The sequence below is a fragment of the Thamnophis elegans genome, chromosome 12, assembly GCF_009769535.1.
Source record: "Thamnophis elegans isolate rThaEle1 chromosome 12, rThaEle1.pri, whole genome shotgun sequence".
Classification (NCBI taxonomy): Eukaryota; Metazoa; Chordata; class Lepidosauria; order Squamata; family Colubridae; genus Thamnophis; species Thamnophis elegans.
Genome location: NC_045552.1, coordinates 30,446,351 through 30,467,952, shown reverse-complemented (window position 1 = coordinate 30,467,952; position 21,602 = coordinate 30,446,351). Strand labels below are relative to the sequence as shown.

At 46.4% G+C, this 21,602-nt stretch overlaps 1 protein-coding gene across 1 annotated transcript; it reads right to left on the bottom strand.

Annotated features, from left to right (window-relative positions):
• Positions 1-505: 505 nt before the first annotated feature.
• On the bottom strand, positions 506-11,733 carry HPCA (hippocalcin). Its single transcript, XM_032228196.1, is given in 5 exon segments — positions 506-555; positions 558-602; positions 4,736-4,812; positions 4,814-4,836; positions 11,356-11,733. Coding segments are annotated over 5 exon segments (573 nt in total).
• Between the last annotated feature and the right edge of the window lie 9,869 nt (positions 11,734-21,602).

Below are 21,602 nucleotides of genomic sequence, written 5' to 3'. Positions count from 1 at the left end.
ATGCTAATCTGTTAAATTTATACGCTGCCCGACCGGGAGTTGTCCAGGCATATGCTGGGGTCCCTCTCAGTGGCCTTTCGGCTTCGTTGGCATTTGCAACCGGAGCCTCAGGCTACGGACCTCACTTTCACCAGCAAAAGCTGGCACTCGCACTCGGAGCCCTGCAGTGGGAATATGAGTGGGCCATGAGCCAGCAGCAGGCGAGCGGCCCTTTTCGGCTGACCCCAACCGGGGTGGTGGGTGGTCCTCAGACTCCGGCTTTGCCCGCCCCCTCAAGTGCACCCCACGTCGTGTCACATTCACATCAAGCTACAGTGTTGAGGGAGGGGAGAAAGGAAAGATCTGTGGCAGAAGAAAAATTCAGTCGACTGGCAGGTGCTCCTCACTTCGATGTCCAAGCAGGAACGGGAGGATGCTGGTGACTTCCTCGGAGACCGCCCGGTGAAGGTGGGTGCTGTTTGGGGAGGTGGGCACACCCAGAGCCTCCTGGGCAGTGGGGAGGTGCTCAGAACTGGGAGGCACTGCTGGGATCGCACTGCAGCAGCCTCACGATGGAGGGTCGCTCTGGGCACCTTTGATGAACTCCTCCAGGGACAGTTTCCTGGAAAGGAGAAAGGGGCTGTCAGGCACAGCAAAGGAAAGGGAGCTGCCAGCCCCAGATGGGCAGAATTCCCAGAAGGGACCCCTGAGAGGGCCCTGCTTGCTTGCTTCTTCCCTGAGAGTTTTTCTACTGCCCTACTGCCTAACCTCTCTGAGCCCTCCATCCTCACCTGACCCTCCAGGCCTCCTTGGGCCAAGCTCATCTACCTTGTCCTTTTGATCAAGGATTCTACAAAGGTGTGTCATGGTTTTAGCAGAGCTTCAGCAGAGCTAGCATGGGATCCCCCCCTTCTCATGTGTCAATGAGGTTTTCCTGTCAAACTCCCTATATTGATGTCTTGTTTTTTCCGTTGTCCATCTCATCCTTCCAGGCTGGGCCTGGGCTCTTCCCGACACAAATGAAGAGCTTCTGGGCACGTGAGCGACCATCCTCGGCCTCTGATGAAGGTGGGCGCTTAGGGAGCCTTCCAGGTGCAGAGAAGGTGGTTCAAGGGGAAGTTGAGGTAGTGCTGCAGCTGCACCACCCAGTGGCTGAGCACCCTGGCAGGTGGTCACATAACCACGGGAGGAGGCCTGGCTGTCAGAAACTTTGGAACCGGGTCATAAATACCCTTGGGGAGTGGGGTGTCTGTTGCAACTTTGAAGGGATGCTAAGCAACCGGTCATTAGTCAAGGACCACCTGCGTACCAGTGTTTCTCACCGTTGGTCACTTGAACACGAGCGACTTCGTTCATGATGTAGTTCCACCACTCAGACTCCTTTGCTCTCCTGGTGGCCCCTCACGGCACGGTTTTTCTGAAGGGAGGGGGCCAAGGGTGGGTGGGCATCCTGGGCAGGGAGCAGCTGGCCTGGCATTTGGAAGCTGTCAACATTTCCTCCGGATGACCTCTTGGTGAGAAGGAAAGAGCTGCTCTGGATGAAACCTGCTACCAGCCAAGGCCAGAAGTGGAGCTCCGTCCCTCTGAAGGAGGATCAACGCTTTCAATAAATACCCAAAAGGTGAAAAGTGCTGATTCAGTTGCACAACCTTTGGTGGCAGAGAGTGGAGCAGATCTGCACCGCAGAAAAGCTGCCCCTTGATTTCAACCAATGGGATATTTGGTGGGAATGATTTCAACCCCTGGACTGCAGCCCACTACCAAGCCCTGGCCCGTTTGAAACCGGGCTGCAGGAGGGATGGGAAAGCATGCACACATGTGAAGCTCCACGTGCTCAGACACGAAGCTCCACTCATGCAAATGTCCAAGTTTTCCTCATGTGGAGCTTTGCATATGAACACAAGCGCTCTCCCCTCAAGGGCATACGATGTTTGCACCAGTAGAGCTTTGCACATGAGTGCAAGTCCCTGCAGAGTAGAGCTTCGCGTGTGAATACAATCGGCCTCCACTTGTGCACAAAGCTCTATTTGCACAAGTGGAGGGTATGTGTGCCCGCCACTCACACAAATGAGCTATATGTACGCATGCACCTGCCACTCATAAGCCCCTGCCCTGGACTGGTTGTAAGGTGAGGAATACCCACAGCATCAAATGCCTTCTTTTACCCATCAGTTATTTTAGGCCTGTTTCTGGTTAGAGGCCCTTCTCTTGACCTGCAGAAGGGGCGAGATGCTTCCGGTGTACCTCACACCCATCATTTAGGTCTCTCTTTAATGGGGTGGGGAGCAGAGTCATTTCCCCACATTAAAGAATCAGTCGGCTGAAACGTCCATCCATTTCTCTTGAGCAGCTGCAGAGGCAGAGGGGGTGGCTGGCTGGGCCTAGCCACGGAAGACTGCCCACCATGGGGGAGGGGACATGTAAAAAAATCAAGATAGGTAACAATTGTAGCCCCCCCCCCTTGGTAGTAGTAACTCAAGCTTTTTGATCAAGAGGGATGGGCCAGATTTACACTGGCCTAAAGCAATGGTGGCTCAGTGGCTAGAAATCGGCAGTTTGGCAGTTTGAATCCCTAGCGCTGTGTAAATGGCGTGAGCTCCTGTAACTTGTCCCAGCTTCTGCCAACCTAGCAGTTTGAAAGCATGTAAAAATGCAAGTAGAAAAATAGGACCCACCTTTGGTGGGAAGGTAACAGTGTTCCCTGCGCCTTTGATTCATGCTGGTCACATGACCCCGGAGACGTCTTCAGACAGTGCTGGCTCTTTGGCTTTCAAACAAAGATGAGCACTGCCCCCTAGTGTTGGGAACAACTAGCACATATGTGCGTGGAACCTTTACTTTACCTTTAAAGCAGTGGCCCCCAACCTTTCCGGCTTGGCAGCCCGGCCCAGCACCGGGGGGGGGGGAGAGGCATGTGAGTGGCAGGCATCCATACATTTGTGTGAGTGGCAGGTGCGTGTGCCCTCCATTTGTGCAAATGGAGCACACGCAAGGGCTAGTGCCCTCTGCTCATGCAAATGCCTGATGCTCGCACAAGTACAGCATCACACACACTTGCCCATCTCTCCTGCGGCTCAGTTTCAAATAGGTCGTGGCCCATAGTTGGTCACAGCCCTGATGGTTTGGGCCACCATCCTGACTCTTGTGGCTGCCTGCCTGCAGATTCCCTGCCTCCCAGGCAAAATGATGCAACCTTAAGATCCCAACTACAATCCTTGGCCTCTTCCAAAATTGGGAAATCTGACAGAAAAACGTTTCAGCCCAGCCAATTTCTTGCCGCTTCAGCCCACGGCTCCCAGGGAGGCACAAAGGACTCCCCAGATGGAGAAGACCCCTCACTGCACTGGGGGGGGTGAGCTCCTAATGCTGGAATGCCACTGCTGCTTTTAAGCAGGCACATCTTTTTGGGCCCATGACTGCCTCTTGATCTCTACACACAATGAGAGAATGCGGCAAACCGAACTCTTATGCAGGTATCCTCGACTTACAACCACAAAAAAGGCCATAAAATTAATCATTAAGAGGTGCAGTTGTTAAGCAAGGCATCGCTCAATTGCACCTTATTTTGTGACCTTTTGGGGGGAGGTTTTTAAGCGAGGCATTGCATGAATGCCACTTGCAACCTTCTGGGTAGCTTTCTCATCGACTTTGTCTGTTGGAAGCTTGCAAATGGCAACCACTCAAGCCCAGGATGCTGCAACAGCAATGAACACATGCGGTTGCCAGGCACCCAAATTGTGATCATGTGACCGTGGAGACCCAGTGACAGTTGCGTGAGGACCGGTTGATAAGTCACTTTTTCCAGCACTGTTTTAACTTTGAATTGTTGCTAAATGAATGGATGTGAGTTGAGGATTACCTGTCTTGGTGCAGACATGCTGACTTCTGGAGCATGATGGCAGAGGCTGAGCCCACAACCAGGAGGAGCAGCCACCCCTCAGCCTGGAAGATGGGGTGGAAAAAGAGCCCGGAGGCCCAAAGCCATTCTCCGCTAGCCTTTCCTGCTTCTGCTTTTGCAGGAAGGGGACATTTGCACTTCCAATGCTCACTGAGCTCAGACCCTCATCTCCCTGGCTTCCTCCAATGGACAGAGCCATTCATTGCTCTAAGCATGTGGGCATTTTCCTGCAAGAAGCCTAACATATGCTGGGCAGTGATGCAAAAGTAACCTGCAAGATCTTTTTTTTAAGGGCAGCATCTGATCACCTTATTTTTCTTATTCTTCATCAAATGTAATATGCTTGTGTTGGAAGGAAGGAAGGAGGGAGGGAGGGAGGGAGGAGGGAAGACAGAGGGAAAGGAAGAGAAAGAGACACATAGAAGAAGGAAGGAAGGAAAGAAAAAAGACAAGGGAAAGGAAGAAAGAGAAAGAACACATAGAAGAAGGGGGAAGGAAGGAAAAAACAGGGAAAGGAAGAGAAAGAAAGAGGCACACAGAAGAAGGAAGGAAAGAAAGACAGAGGGAAAGGAAGAGAAAGAACATAGAAGAAGGAAGGAAGGAAAGACAGGAAAAGAAGAGAAGAGAAAGAAAGAGACACATAGAGGAAGGAAGGAAGGAAGGCTATATAAAGGTAAAATGCCAGAAATTACTAGCCAGAAGTGCCTCCCTCTTGTCCAGCCTGGCAGAGCTGTGGGGCAACCTCCCTCCCCCCCCCACAGCCCCGTCACTGTATTTAATCAGCTTTCCTGCCTTCTTGCTTAAAAGCTCTGGATTAGTGATGCGCTTGTGTCTTAATCTCTCTGTCTCCTCATTTACCATCATTATTGGTATCCATCTGTCGGAAGATTTTTTCCGTCCGTTTCTCGGGAGTTGATTCATCTGGCATCTTCATCTGATGAGACCATTTTGTAGATAGCCTGGAGAAAAATAACAGCAGCAAAGTCTGTAGAGGATTCTGCCAAGGACCCCACAAGCTTCCCATGATGCGAAACGGGCCTTGCACTGAATGAGACTGGCACAGATGGGCTGGAGGGGGGCATCCCTGCTGCACGCCCGCAGGTAAGCCTGGCCTATTGGAGCAATCCGCTCCCACTTTGGATCTACAACCTCTGTCTCTGCTCTTGACATGGGCAATCGAGACCCCTCTATCCCACCAACCAACTCAACACGCTTCTCCCTTCCAATAAATTGGTTTGCAACTCCCACTGCTTATCCCAGTATGGAAAGGGAAAACAAGAGAAAAATTCAATATTCTTCAGTATTACAGGTAGTCCTCAACTTACGAACATAATTGATCCCAAAATTTTACTAAGCAAGACAGTTGAGTTTTGCCACATTTTATGACTTTTCTTGTCACAGTTAAGTGCATCACTGCAGTTACTAAGTTAGTAACCAGTTGTTGAGCGAATCTGGCTTCCCCTTGGACTTTGCTTGTCAGAAGGTTGCAAAAAGTGGTCACGTGACTCCTGGACACTGCAACCGTCATAAGTATGAGTCAGTTGTCAAGCATACGAATGTAAATCATGTGTCCGTGGAGATGCTGCAATGGTCAGGTGAAAAACAGTCATCAGTCACTTTTTTCAGTGCTGTTGTAACCCTGAACAGTCACTAAATGATAAATAGAAGTCTACCAGTATTAGAAATACATTTTTCTTGCAGTTGTTGCTGTTAAATTGTCTATGTGCAATTTGGAAAATAAAATGTTCAGTGTGAATGGTACAGTCTTATCGTGCCTTGGAAATTAACAGATTAACAGAGTTGGAACAGACCTTGCAGGTCATCTAGTCCAACCCCCCGCCCAAGCAGGAGCATCTACACCAGGGGTGTCAAACTCAAGGCCCTTGGCCGGATCTGGCCTGCAGGGTGCTTAAATCTGGCCCATGGGGCCAGCCTGGAAATATCAAAGGACTGGCCTATGGTGCCTCTGCGGCCAAAAACAGGTTGCATAGTTCGTTTTTGGCCGGCAGGGTGCTGCGGGAGGCGTCTGTCCCGTATCCCCCACCGCTGGCCCGCAGAGGAGAGCTACAATGCTGATCCAGTCCTTGAAGAAATTTAGTTTGATATCCCTGCCGTACACATTTCTGACAAATGGCAGTCCAGTTTCTTCTTGAAAGCCTCCAGTAATGAAGCTCCCACAACGTCCAAAGGCAACTTCTGTTCCATGGGTTGATTATTCTCACTGTCAGAAAATTCCTCCTTATTTCCAGGTTGAATCTCTCCTTGGTCAGTTTCCATCCAATATTCCTTGTTTCACCTTCAGGTGCCTTGGAAAATAGCTTGACTCCCCTCCTCTCTGTGGCAGCCCTTTAAATATTAGAACACTGCCATCATGTCTCCCCTGGTCCTTTTCTCTAGACTAGCCAGGCTCAGTTCCTGCAACCGTTCTTCATATGTTTTAGCCCCCAGTCCCCTCATCATCCTGGTTGCTCTTCTCTGCACTTTTTCTAGAGTCTCAACATCTTTTTTATAGTGTGGGGTCCAAAACTGATGCAGTATTCTAGGTGTGGTTTTACTAAGGCTTTATAGAGTGGTATTAGTATCTCTCTTGATCTTGATTGAATCCATCTGTTAATGCAATTTAGGATTACATTGACTTTTTTGGCTGCCACTGCACACAGCTGGCTCATATTTGATTGTCCACTAAGACTCCAAGATCCCACTCACAGTCATTCTATTAAGCCTGGTTTCACCCAGTCTATATGTGTCCTTTTAGTTTTTCTTGCTTTACTTTTCTCTCGTTGAATTTCATTTTGTTAGCTAGGGCCCAGTGTTTAAGTCTGTCAAGATCCACCTGGTTTTTCAGCCTATCATCTAGGGTTTGGGCTATTCCAGCCACAAATGGATGATAATACTTATGACAGTAATGGGAGCATCACAATTGTAACTCATGATGCTTGCAAAGCAGGTTGGTCACGTGACTGACCTGATTTTAGGACTCTTTGAAGTAGAAGTTAAGCAAAATGCACGGTTGTTGTGAACCAATAGTTCGCCTTAGATGCAATTTTGCCAAAACCCGGAAGTAACTGCCAGTTTTCATCAAAACCTTTGTAAAACAAGGTCACCTGATTAGGAGACATTGCAAACGTCTGTAAATGTGATCCTGGCACCCGATGTCCAGTCATGTGATCACAGGCTGACTGTCCGAGCTTTGAATCCAGGTCGTAAGCACTCCAAGGCTCATGAAAACTGTGAATGGTTGCTAAAGCTACTTGTCTTAAGTCCATGCCTACCTTTACGGTCTTTTCAGAACCAGCCTGACTCCTTTGAAAACATTTATGACTAGACTTTCCATCATCCCCAGCCAGCCTGGTTGTTGTTATTCTATAGGGAGAAGATGTGGTCATCCCCGCTCTGGAGACCAAAGGAGGAAAGCCGCTCTTAGCCTGTTGGCTTTCATCTCTCTCCCTGCCCCGAGCGGGCTTCCTCCTCTCCTTTCCTGCTCCAGAGGCTGAGAAAGATGCATTTACCACCGGCCAGTCTGGTTCTCTGGGCCTCCAGGCAGCTCAGGAGAGATCTGATGGAGCAGAACCACTTTTTTCCTGCAATATTCAGCCAGTCTGTTATTTGCCAGCAGACCGTGGCTGAATACCTTGACAATCCGCATACACAACTTGATAGCTGGGCTGTTAACAATAGAAGGGGAGTCAACCAGAATAGCAGCAGACAGCTCAAGCAGGCTGATCCTTTGGGAAAAGCAACAGTCCACAGAGTAGCACGAGGACAAGACTGGGCAGCAAAAAATAACCTTTTGTTCAAATGAACCCAAATTGAACACTTCGGAGACACACGTTTCCAGAGGGTAATGGCCAAATTAAGATGGTGACTGTGGTTGCAGCTGCACCTCTTTTATATGCAATGCATTTTATGTGCAATGCCTTTTTAGACGGTATCTTGCAATCATCCTTGGTGAGACCAAAACAGTAACAGTGAGGATAGCCAGCATGATGGGCTTGCAATGTTGATCAACTTCCAGCAGAGGACACTACAGATAAGGGCAGGAGTAAGAGAGTAAGATGGAAAGTGAGACCAAGAGACCTACCCATCTCTTCTGGCTGGTCTTCTGGAACTCAACCCAGAACGTCTATACTGGATGCTGAAAGGAAAGCAGCAAGTCTGTCTGCCATCTGCTTTTGAATGGCCAGGGGCATCTGGGTTACTCCGTGGCAATAAATCCAATGCCCTGATTGTGAACCGGGCAAATTTATTAATGACACTCACAAATGTATTTAGCTAGGCAGAGAGTCAGCAGATGCATCCACACAGCATGCAAGAGATACCTTCAGTGTGGTAGGAATCTAGCATATTTGATTTGCTTACTGTTTGGCAGATTATGGAAATTCAGATCACTTAATTCAACTCCCAAATTAACACGGCCACTGAATCATTCTCTTGGTCATTCAGTGTCCTTCCTTGGCTGACTCAAAATTATACTCCAAACTTGGGACTTGTCTGAACTGGAGAGCCATCTGCAAAACAATGAGTGCCCAGTGGTTTCCAGGAGACCTCCATGTCCAAGAATGCCCCACTGAGACTCATGAGCTTTCTTAGAAAATTGAAAGGATGGGCAACCCTTGCCTTTCGTTTTCTCTGAAACTGTGCCCATGTGCCCAGATAAAGGGCAAAGGGAAGCAGGGATGGTGGCAATCAGGAGGGGCAGATCTAACAAAACCACGCTTTGCAAACAGTTTGGGTAGCCATTATGGGAAGGACAAGCCATCTCCAACTACAGGTTCCCAAGGTTCCCACCCCAATGCTGCAAACTCCCCCCCCCCCACATAAAAAACCTTCCATTTTTCAACTTCACATGGATGCAAAGAGGTCCCAGGCGGGACTGGAGGACCCAGCCCTCATCTTGGCGTGTTTTGCAATGTCCATCAAATGCTTTAGACCTGTAAAACAAGAACTTGATACAGAAGGCTCCTCCGTTTCCATCTACCTGCACTAAGAAGGCTTTTTTTTGTCTTCCTCAGAGACCTCATCACTATTAAAATTCAGTTACAACCCACAGTCCAAAAGATTCACAGCCGACTTGCAGCAATCTGAATTATTTCTGGCATTCCCCAGAAATCTACCAGTAGCTGCCTTAGCTTAGATGTGATTAAAATCAACAAATTGTATCTCAGCGTGGAATAAAAAAATCCATAAATTGAATTTGACTTTCAAAGCATCTCTGTTCATCTTCTGGGCAGGTGGGGGAATATTCACAGAATATACTGTTTTTAGAAAACAACAAAACATGTTTTTTTTCTGGAAAATATCACTAAGGGAAGGTTCATTGATGCAACATTGTTCACAGAATGTATTAAACTGCATGCTTGGCACCGTGTACATTAACGGTGCTTAAACCAGCCCTAAACAAATTATACCTTAATGTATGGGTCCTCAAACTACGGCCCGGGGGCCACATGTGGCCCATTGAAGCCATTAATCTGGCCTGCCCAGGACAACGCTGCCTCACCCACATCGCCCCACCCACCCTTCAGCCAAGCACAAGACTTACCTTCAGGAGCCCTGTGGGCTGGAAAGGTAAGGCCAACAACTTTCGCCTGCAGAGACACTCTGGAGGCAGGGGAGGTGAAAAAAGGGATGCATAGGAGGTCATAAGAGATCAAAAAACAGGTGAAAATGGCCTGTTTTTCACCTCCCCTGCCTCCAGAAGATAGATAGATAGATAGATAGATAGATAGATAGATAGATAGATAGATAGATAGACAGATAGAGCTAGATAGATGATAGCTATATAGATAGATGATAGATAGATATTTCTGAAGCTCCTTGGGGCTGAGAAGATTTGCTAAAACAAAGTTTAATTTGTGTGCATTGTTTGATGTTTGATTGTTTGTTAAACTGAACGCACCCACCTAGTCACATGACCTAGTCATGCCCATCCAGTTACATGACCACCTAGCCACGCCCACCCAGCCGGTCTGCCCCCCCAACAATCTGAGAGACTGTGAATTGGCCCCGTTTAAAACATTTGAGGCCCCATGGCTTCAGGTGATGCCTCTGTCATCCCTGTTCCTACCTGGGAATCAGTTCTGGAAGCTGCCAATATCCAGAGATATAACCTTGGACTCTTTGCAAGTCTATTCCATCTGCATGTGCATAAACTGAACCTCTACTGCCTGCAAAAGCTCATTTGAGGGAGCAGAGGAGAACTGTAGGAGAGCGAGAACACGAGTGCCCTATACTCTCCCCCAATTCCCTTCCTCTAATCTGCCCCCCTCTGCCTGCAGCTCTGCCTCCACTCAACGCAACCTGCATTTACGGAGCTCCCAGGGGTGAAGGAGGCGGGGCTTTCCTTCTGAGCCAATGAAGAGAGTCTCAGGGGTATCCAAAGACATTTTTTTCCAGGGAATTTCTAGATGGCTCTGCTGCCTCCCACCCTCAGCATCCTGTTCTCCCACGCAGCTTCTGCTTCTCCTTTCATTCCCCAGAAGTCTTGAAGGAAGGAATGGCACAAGAGCTGCATCCCCCTCAGCCGACAGGGCTGGCACCTCTGCAATGGAAGCAGCCAGAGGCAAAACAGCTGAGAGGGAGAACAAACCAGAGGAAAATTGGTAGAAACCTCTGCAGCTCCCAGCCCTCTTCTGACCGGCTCTGGTCAGCCTGAAAGCTAAAAGCTTTCATCCGTTTAATTGCTACATTAACAGCATATTTAAGATTAGTTACCCTTTGCAGACTAGATTTTCCCACTCAGTAGTTAGGGTCCCCGCTTTAATCACTTCACTCAGCATATTAACCCATGCCTTTAGTTGATTAATTGTGGAGGAGAAGATCTTTTGGGGGGGAGGGGGAAATAACAATTTTAAGAACCAGGATGGCCAACTTCATGGCCCATTCACTGATGATGTCTGTTTTAGCTGTATATTGGGGTTCCCGGAAGTCAGGAAGATGCTGTTTTAAAAGGACAAGATTCAAAAATTAGGCCAAAAGGGGCTATGAATTCCTCAGTTCTTCCCACCATTCATCCTTTCCCCTTTCATCTTGACAGCAGAAGAGCCTGCTGTTGGGGCAGCTGCCCAGAGCTTGTGGGAAGGAAGAGGAAGGGAGGGAACGAATGAATGGGTGAGCCCTACAGTGTAATTTATGATTTCATGACTGCCAGTTCACTGAACCTTCATGCCCTGTGTTGAGTTCACATAACATGTTAAATTTTACTATGCCTCTTTTAAAAACTAGCAACCCCCACCCCCGTATTTCAGGCTTGCAATCCTCTGGGAGCTGGGATGCATGGCTTGCAATCTTGCCGTCAGCCTTATGCTAAAAGCTGTTGAAAGATGCCTCCCTGGCTGGCTCACAGATCTGGGCCTCTGACTTCAGCTCTAGCAACCCATGAAGATTCTGCTATTGTGGGTTGGCAAAAGAGATCAGCCAAGGTTTCTCTTGGGAGGTGTCAGGACTTTGCTGGGGGAGAAGGAGGGCTGGTGGCTCACCTGGACAATCTCCAGCATCTCTTCCCTGCTGATGTAGCCGTTGCCATCGAGGTCGTACATGCTGAATGCCCACATCAGTTTCTGCTCCAATTTCCCCCGGGAAGTGACGCTCAGCGCGATGATGAACTCTCGGAAGTCGATGGTGCCGTCGCCATTGGTGTCAAAAGTGCGGAAGACGTGCTCGGCAAACTTGGAGGCATCCCCATAAGGGAAGAAGTTGGCATAGATTTTCTTGAACTCCTCCACGTTGAGGATGCCCGTGGGGCAATCTTTCAAGAAGCCCTTGTACCACTCCTGGAGCTCCAGGTCGGAGAATTCGGTGTTCTCCCGCAGGTCTTGGAGCATTTCTGGACGCAGTTTGCTGTTCTGCTTCCCCATGACTGAAGCGGGTTGCGAGCTGAAACAAAAGGAGCAAAGAGAACCTTGGCATCGACTAGGCCCACAAACCTGGCCATTTCTCTGGCCGACTCTCCAGGGGAACCCCACGCAGGTTGCACGCTTGTTTATATGGACTTCTGTGGGCAACATTGAGTGCTAGAAACTTGCTTCTGGGTTTTAAAATGTAATTTGGATGTTCAACAACTCAGCTCTGTGCTCTATGAGGTCATAGGACACAGAACACAGACAGGCCAGAAAATATGAGAATTCCTGTTTCTGTTAGATTATCAAATGTGCTTTGAAGAAAGCAGGAAGGAACATCACAACTCTTTGAAAGGCTAAAAACGCTATGTCTGATCCATTGATTTTGGTCCTTTGGAGGAAAAACACACACAGCTTCCTCCAGCAGAAAATACCTCTACCTCATCCCCATTCTGGAGAAGAAACTTCAATGCATCCTCCACAAAATGCACCCTGGCTCTCCCTCCTGCAAGGAATTGTGTTTGTTTTACTCAGAATTTTCACAGGCAATTCGTGACTTGGGAATGCAAAAGAAATCAGTGTGGATGAATAAAATGCAGTCCAATAGAAACAGCCAGAAACAAGCTCTCACCATGGCATCAGAAGCAGCAGTAGCAAAATTAATAGAAATATTTTATGCAAGGCACATCTCAGGCTTACAAAAATAAAGCCGTCTTGGCTTCATGCCTGAGGGAACCCAGCAGCCTGACCTGGCCAGGATTGCTGGGCTCCCACAAAACTGACAATCCTGGCCACTTCCTGCCACAGGAGACAACAAACCAGAAGCACCAGAATCTGAACCAGCCTCAAATCCTTCAAAACTGTTGGTTCCTGGGGACCCAACCGCAGGTTTGGTGGGGGGGGGGGCTCCCCACTGCATCCACAGCTATGTGAATCCATCCTGTATGGAATTTAGTCTTGATGGCTAAAATGGATTCATTTTATTTTATTTCAAGTTTGCTGGATGATCCAAAGAATTCCTTTACAACCATGTTTCTCAGCCTCAGCAGTTTTAAGATATATCAACTTCAACTCCCAGAATTGCTGAGATTGCAAAACACAGATCTGGAAGGACAGATGTCCTATTCCCCCACCCCTTCCCCAAGGATACAAATACACATATTAATTCAGAACATTTTAAAGTTCAATTGAAACCAGAAACTTTTTGAACTAGTGGATAAGTAACTAGAAAAGTCATAGAACTTTTTTTTTTTTTAATGTATGAGTGCAGTGGCACTATTAAAGAAAAGGTTCAATCCTACCCACAATGGAGGAAAGGTTGGTGAGGGTGGAAGAACTTGAGTTGACCTTGATCAGAGAAAACACAATATCTACATTGATGGCTGACTGGAAACCCTTATAATCCTTTTGCATGAAACAGAAAAAATGCATTAATGATTTGTGGTTTTGATTAGAAGAAAACACTAGATAATAGGAAAAAAGTGAGCTTTTTTGTAATCATAGAATAAGAGAAAATTTTGTAAATTGGATTTATATTTGCTGCAAAGGAAATTGGGAGCTTCTATTTCTTTTTTATTCCTTCTTTCTGAATATTTCCTTCCTTCCTTCTTTCTTTTTCTTTCTCTCCCTCTCTCTGTCTTTGTCCATAGGTTTTATGTTCTTTTTAAAACTTAAAATTTATACAAGACAAATGCTAGATTTTTTTTTGGTTGGTGATACAAAACATTTGTGGACTCATTGATTCATTTGATTTGGTCTTATGAGAGTTTGACACCTTTTAAAAATAATACTGTAGTACATTTATGGACAAATATTTTAACATTTTTTTCAGTAATTAACCCTGCTATAGGTGGTCCTTGACTTATGACCAATTGGTTAGCAACTGTTTAAAGTTATGAGGGACTTCTGGTAAGGCTACTTACCACTTAGTTCCAATGATCCCCCTCCCCCCCCCCACGGTCATGGGACTGCATTTGGGAGCCCCACAACTGGCCCTCATTTATGCTCACTTTGCAGCATTCAGTGGTAACATGACCACAATTTGACAAAAACTGATGTTTACTTTGGGTTCTCGATAAAAATGCCTCACTGTGAACCATGGCTTCACATTACGACCGCTGCATGCACTTAATAACTGCTGCTAAAAAGGCTGTAAAATTGGGGTGGTCATTTGGTTGACCCACTTTATGACTATCCTCTCTAGCTGTATAACATGCGGTATTGCCGAGTTCTGTGCAGCATTGCTCAAAATTGGTTGGGTGGTGACTTGTGTTATAAACTGGATTTAATGGGCTCCTAGTTTGCCACATTAGAATGCCTTGTAACTTGATATCCTTCCACATAGAAGCCTTTATGCTCCCCTAAATCCAAGGGGGCTGTGATGGCTTAGCGGTTAAAGAAGGTGAGGTTGTCAATTGAAAAGCCAGCAGCCTAGGTTTGAGACCTGAGCGCCATTCGATGGGGTGAGCTCCAGTTCCTAAACCTATCAGTTCAAAAGCATGCAAGTGTGAGTAGATAAATAGGTACCACTTCGGTGTGGATGTAATAGCGTTCTGTGCACCTCTGGCATACAGTCATGGTGGCCACATGACCACAGAAATGTCTTTGGAACCCGCTGGCTCCCTTGGCTAGGAAACAGAGATAAGCACACACACCCTTTAGAGTCAGATACGACAGGGAAGCCTTTCCCTTTTTTACATGATCATCCAGTACCTTTTATATACTTTCAGTTTTTAATTCATGTATATTTTATGTCTTCTAGCATTTATAGGGGTTTTTTATATTTATATTTTTACTGTACCTCACCTTCTTTAAACTGGTCTACAAGTATTATAAAGATCTGAACATTAGAAAGGTTAATTTCATAGTAAATTTTATCCTCATACTTTGAAATTTGACTGTATGGAATTACAGCTGTATCAGGCAGAGGTTACTGTTAAGAAAATTGCTTTAAGAAACTGGAAAAGTAGTAGTATTCCCAGTTTTGAAAAAGAACCAGATTTTCTAAAAGTACTTTTTCAAGAGGCAACTGGACTTTCTTGTCTTGCTTTGAAGACGTTTTGCTTCTCATCCAAGAAGTTTCTTCAGCTCTTCAAAAAAAACAAGGAAGTCCAGTTGCCTCTTGAAAAAGCACCTTTGGGACAATCATGGCCTGGATGACAGAAAATCTCCATAGACAACCAGGTTTCCTGTTATTTTGGAACAACAGTGTTGTTTAATTTCTTTTAACATCTCTATGTTGCTCATTATATTTTATTTACACGTACCCTTAACTTAAAAACATTCTGTCCATGGTTAACCAAAAGTATGCTTTACTAAAGCCAACGGGTACAGAAGAAGCAAAGAAGGATCTGAGTTTTCCGTGTGCAAAGTGTTACAAGAGATAGCCAACTTTCCCTTGTTCCTGGCCAACACACACACACACACACACACACACACACACTTATCACTGACTGTCCTATTAGCTGTTAACAAATTGTTTAAGTAATGGTCCCCTAATTTTTCCCTCTAAGCCAGGCAGGCAGAGTTCTGATGGGGTGAAGCTAGAATCTGCAGCTTTCTCTCTTTAAGGGGCAGAGGCTCTTCCTTCCCAATGAAGGGGACCAGAGGCTGCTCCGCTGCCTTTAGTGGTGTATTAGCCATTAAGCAGACTAAGCATGTGCTTAGAGCATCAGGCCCAAAGGGGGCACCACAAAGATGAGAAAGAAAAAAAAAACCAATGAAGATTTGTACAGTATACAAAGGAGGGTCATCAAGATTTGTCAGTGCTTAAGACACCAGTGAGTCTTGATCTGCCACTGGCTGCCTTGAAAAACAATTTGCAATAGCTAATTATTGCTAAGGGTTGGTGGAATGGACATAGAACATAGTATAACAGAATAGGAGGTGCCTAGGCGGTCATCTAGTCCAACCTCAGGCAAGAGACCCTATACCATTCCGAACAAATGACTGTCCACTCTCCTTGAAAGCCTCCAATGATGGAGCACCCACAACCTCTGAAGGCAAAAGTTGGTTTTCACTGTCAGAAATTTCTCCTTAGTTCTAGGATGGTTTTCTCCTTTATTAGTTTCCATCCATTGCTTTCCGTCCTGCCTTCTGGAGCTATGGAAAATAGGTTGATCCTCCCCCCACTCTTTATGGCAGCCCCTCAAATATTGGAACACTGCTATCCTGTCGCCAGTACTCCTTCTTTTCATTAAACTAGACATACCCACTTTCTGCAACTGTTCATGTTTTAGCCTCTAGGCTCCTAATCATTTTTGTTGCTCTGTGGAATTTCTTCTGGAAAAAATACCTTAGGCAAGCTGTACTTTTTGTCATGGAGCAATTTGCATCGGAACTTTGCAAGTTGCGATCACAAACAAATCTGCTGGGGAAAATCACACAGGAAACATTCAAATTTCCTAAACATTCTCTCTGCTCTTGGTATCCATTCATTACTATTCAACAATATACATACTTCAGAAAAGTGAAGCACTAAAAAATATTCCATCCACCTTATTGGGAGCTGAATTGCAAGAAGACCAACAAAACTTATTTTTAATATAAGTACTGTAAATAAAAAGTATAAAACCTGAACAAACATTTATATAATCTATGAATAACAAACTAGCAAACGGTCATGAAGTTATATTGAAGTAAGATGGGTGGTCTGTAAATTTTATAAACATGTGAAATAAAATAGTGATAAAACTAACCAGAAATATGATGTATACTGTAAAAAGAATAAAGGGAAAGGGAAAAAAAAACATTTTTCTATCTCCCCACAGTACAAAGGTAGCTATTATGTATTAACTACATCTACAGTAGTTAGGTTCAAATTTTTAAGTTATGACCTGACTCTTGACTACAAGATCCTATTCTCTGATTTTGCCCTTGCGGTGATGGGGGCCAAGAGTTGGCAAATTTGGTTGCCAGTCCTTGAGGGCTGTCCCTGCAGGAGCTTCCCACCCCACCCCTTTGCAGAGATTTGGGGAAGAAGAGCCCCACCATGCACACTTAAAAGGCCGCTGGTCACTTTTTTTGGTTAGCCATGGCTCTTTTGTTGCCCTGATCCTTTATCACATTCCGGAATGGAGACGTGGCCATCTTGTGTCCTCACAGGTTGTTGTCTCATTTGGACTCATCAGCAAAACCGTTGCATAACACCAAGGATGGTGGGGGTGGGAGATGGAAAGCTTTGCTTCTCCTGCGCTGACCAGCTTTCTGATTCTTTTGGGAAGGGAGAAAACTCAGCCTTTCCCAGCACATTCACTTCCTCTCCATCAATTTCTCTCAGCAGCTGTTGCACTGCATTTCATAAAAGCTCAGCTGTTCTAGCCCAGCACAACTAGCTCCACATGCCAGTCCCCAAATGTTGATCTCCTCAACAAAAAGCAACATTTGTCTTTGATTAGGCTAAGGGGTGTGGGGGGGGGAGGTGCCTACCCATCCAGAACAGAAATGGGAAATGGGCCCCATTGCCAATCCCAGACAACTGCCCAGCTCCCACTTTCCTGTGTCACAACTTCCCTTCAGAGCACTCATTAGAGTGGGGGGATTCTGGGAAATGCGTGTGCAGGATGTGTCCACAATGCTCAACTCCTGCTTGCCTCCAGCGAGGCTTGAAGCAGAACCGACTGGAGAGAACATTTTGCTGCCAGTAGCTCAGCTTTCCGAAAGGAGGTCATGGACTGATTGGAAATCTGCTCTGGATTTGTGGTATTTCAGAAATTAGCCTCCTGTCCGTGGAGATAAGACAGAGGACATTTTGTGTCACTTGGCTCCTCTGCCAGCTTCTGGCTTTCTGACCACAGAGTGCAAAGCATTTAGAAACATGATTACAATGTACCATTAATGTTAGATGTGTACCAGATTTATTTATTTTTATCCCGTTTTTATTACTTCTATAGAGAGCTCTAGGTAGCAAAATGCCTAATATTATTTGCATTTATTCCTGGTTATTTATTTATTAGATTTTGACTCCAGCTTTATTACTTTATAAACAACTCAAGGCAGTTACCTAATCCTCCTTCTATTCTCCTCACAACAACCCTGTGAAGTGAGTTGGGGAGGGAGGGAGGGAGGGAGGGGGGGGGAGGGAGGAGGGAGGGAGGGAGGGAGGGAGAGAGAGAGAGAGAGAGAGAGAGAGAGAGAGAGAGAGAGAGATTGAGATTGAGATTTCACTCTCATGCCTAAGGCAGGACTAAAATTCACTGACTCCTGGTTTCTAGGCCATCATTTTAACTGCTTAACTAATCAGGGCAAGATCTGTTTAATTTGTACATAATTTAATTTTGTACTTTATATTTAAAATTTTGTCACATAGTATTCCTTATTTTTATTGTGATGCTTCTGACATGAATAAAAAAAAACAAATCTTAACCATTAGAAACCAAACTGGCTCTTCCTCATGAGCCCACCGCTTCCCCTCAGCCCAGGGCCAGGATATCTACCAACTCAGCTGCTGTCCTTTGAACTGATATCCCCTCCACCTGTGTTTATTACCTTCAAACCAGAAGGGAAAAACAATTTTTCCCCATTTTCTAACTTTTGTTTCTCTCTATGAAGTTTGCAGATTCATAGTTCCAGCAAAGTTAAAGCCCAGTGGGTTGGTGTGGCCAAGAGGAAATCAAAACGGCACCATCCAAGCCTGCTGTGCATTGGCAGACCCTGACAGTCACCAGAGAGAGGCAAAGAGCTCAGAAATGGAAACCTTGGGCCAAAGGCGGCCTGGGCAATGGTTTCCTGCCCTGACAGGGTTAACTTCATCTCAGCAGAAAAGGCTGGCCTGAAGCCCCATTGAGAATCCTATCCTGGCCTCTAATGCTTTTCCCCTGCAAGAAAATGGGCCCCTCCCTCCGTCCTTGGATCACATCTGTGTAAGGGTGAAAAGCATGACTGAATGCTGGAACCATGAAGGACAGCTCTGCCCAGCGATGGGAGGAAGCAGGGCCTGTTCACATTTTCACAAAAAGTCCATTATAGATACCTATTTATCAGCAGGCGAATGGTGAGGTTTCCCTCCCCACCGTCTCTCACACACAAGGTAGGAGTCCTAGTAGGCAACCACTTAAATATGAGCCAGCCGTGTGCTGCAGCTGCAGAAAAAGCCAATGCCATCCTGGGCTGCATCAACAGAGCAATAGAATCAAGTGATAGCCCTACGTTACCCTGTGCTGGAGAGCCCATACCTGAATATTCTGTACAGTTCTGAATATTCTGATACGACTCTAAAAAGACTGGAGGGAAAAGCAACAAAGATGGCAAAGGCTGGAGGCCAAGCCGTATGAACAGTTGAGGCAGCTAGTTATGTCTATCCTATCAAAGAGAAGGATTGGGAGGGATCATAACTGTCTTCCAGTCCTTGTGGGATTGTTGCAGAGAAAAAGGGATTGACTTATTCTCCAAAGCACCTGAGGGCAGGACAAGAAGTAATGAGTGGAAGCTTATTAAACAGAGATCCAACCTAGAAGACCAAATTTTCTGACAGTGAGCACAATTAATCAACAGAATAGCTGTCCTCCTGGGGTTGTGGGTGCTCCATCCCGGGAGGCTTCCAAAAATAGACTGGGCAGCCATCTAACTGGGATGGTATAAAGTCTCCTCCTTGAGTAGGTAGTTGGACTAGAAGGTCCCTTGCAGCTTTATGGTTCTGTGTTTTATGTTCCAGGCTGACCAGGGTGAGCTTTCTAACCTGCATTATTCTCCTGGGCTCCCAGAGGCCCCTCTTCTGCAGGCGTCTCCACAACAAAGCCAAGAGCATTGATGTGCAGTCAATGCTCTCCCTCTTTCTTAGGAGTGACCATCTGGATGTTTCTGACCATACTCTGTGAATGAGCATTGTCTTCTGGTTATCAGTTTTGAAAAAAATGATCTAGCTGCCAGCGTTTTCTCTTGTCTGACCCTTCCTCGCAATCATCTGCATTTGATAGTTTGCAAACTATTTGCTTAGTTTACAGGTAATTTTCAACTTATGGCCAGTTGCTTAGCAATTGAAGTTATGACTAACCTGAAAAAGGGCATTTAGGGCCCTCTCCACCATCACATGTCCGACTTTGAGCACTTAAACACAATGCTTCAACACTGGAGGTTATTAAGAAGAGGTTGGATAACCCTTTGGCTGAAATGCTATAGGGTTCTCCTGCCTAAGCAGGGGGTTGGACAAGAAGACCTCCAAGGTCCCTTCCAACTCTGTTATTCTATTCTATTCCATGCCATTCTATTCTAACTGCATTTAGGGCCGTTTGCAGTGTCCCACGGTTGTATGACCACATTTATAACACTTTTGCTGAAAAGCAGCACTTGTGATTTTCAAGAAAACCATGCCTACAGTGAAGCATTGGTTTGCTTAACCACCATGGCATTGGCTTTATAGCCATGGCATTCACTGCAAAAAGATCAGGTGGTCAGGGGATTGACTTGTTTTATAACCATTACAACATTTGGTGTTTTTGTTGTTGTGCTATTGCTCTTATCAAATAATTGGTATTCTGATTCCAATGTAATGGAGAGTATTGCCCATCTGGCAGCCCAGATCATTTGCCAGGGATCTGTAAAGGGTGTCCCACCTAAAGGATCTTTTCTTGGGAGCTGCCCTTTGCTGCTTGTTCTGCTGCAAGAACCCCTCTGAGGGACAGTGAGGAGGGATTTCAGCAGGGAATCCACAAATGGGTCAAAACAGACATGCAAACACATTAAAAAAATATGAGCTTAACTTGCATCATGGTGGGGTGCCCACCATTTTGGTTTTTTTTTTAAATCAGCCCTTGCAGATAATCCTGGATGCAAGAAAAGGAAGGGATGAAAAGGGGAATGACAGAAGGCGCCCAATTGAGTGGAGTTGGCAAAAGCCCCCCATTCCGGAAGCTGTTTCAAAGTTGAGAGGTTGGAAGCTCAGGCAATGTTTCTTATTGGAAACAAAGCAAAAATGGCTCTGGCTTCTCCAGCCTGAAAGTCTCGGGAAGACTTTCCACAGTATCTCCCTCCAGACCTTCCCCCGTTGCAAAATCCTGCTCTAGGAAAAAAAAAAAAAAAAAAAAAAAAAAAAAAAAAAAAAAGGGTGCAGCACGGCTCCTCACTCACCCAGGCAGCAGATGGGCACCCTGATGGCCAAGGACTGAAAATAGCAGCCAGGAGAACAAGACAGGCAGAACTTTCACCTGAAATGTCAGCTGAAGACAGGGAGCTAAAGCGCATGCCCCCCTCCCTTGGGCACCTGGGAATGGACTCATCCATTTCACCCTATGAAGCCCCCTCCTATAATGGCCCCTGGATCTACCTGCTTTTGGAGTGGAACCGGAGACGTGCTGTGCAAAGCGTGGGAGGGGGCTTTTGAGGGGGGGGAACATGGGCTCCAGCCAGAAAGCACAGGGAGGGTAGACATTAACACAAGGTTGCAACCATCACCATGATTTTTTGACCATTCCCATAGGAATTCCGTAGAGAGGGATTGCAAAAGGGAAGGGATGACTGTGGGACCAGTGTGGTTTGGGCTGATCCACACAAGGAGGCTTCTCCCCATCCACTGGGAGCCCATTTCAACTGCAGCTACTATTCAGTTTACAAGCAGCACTAGGGATCCTCGGAACAGGAATTCCCTCCCCTAAACAGGGGAAACCGCCCAGCCCCAAATGCTCAACTGGGGAACATCTGAGGCAGTTGCAGGAGGAGGCCCCTTTCCAGGCCAAGCCAGAGAAAGGCCCGGTGGCTGGACCCCCATCCTAGGCAAGAGGCAGCTTTCCTGTCAGCTGCTCACTGCTCTTTTCAGCCAGAGGTGCTGCTGAAGGTCCAGTCCAGAATTTCCGAGTCTGCTGTTCTGCAGGAACCGTTTTCCCCAAAGATGCATCTCTTTCACTCCCGGAAGTGCAAGGTGACATCAGCTGGTTCCAAAAGGGGCTTTCCTTCTC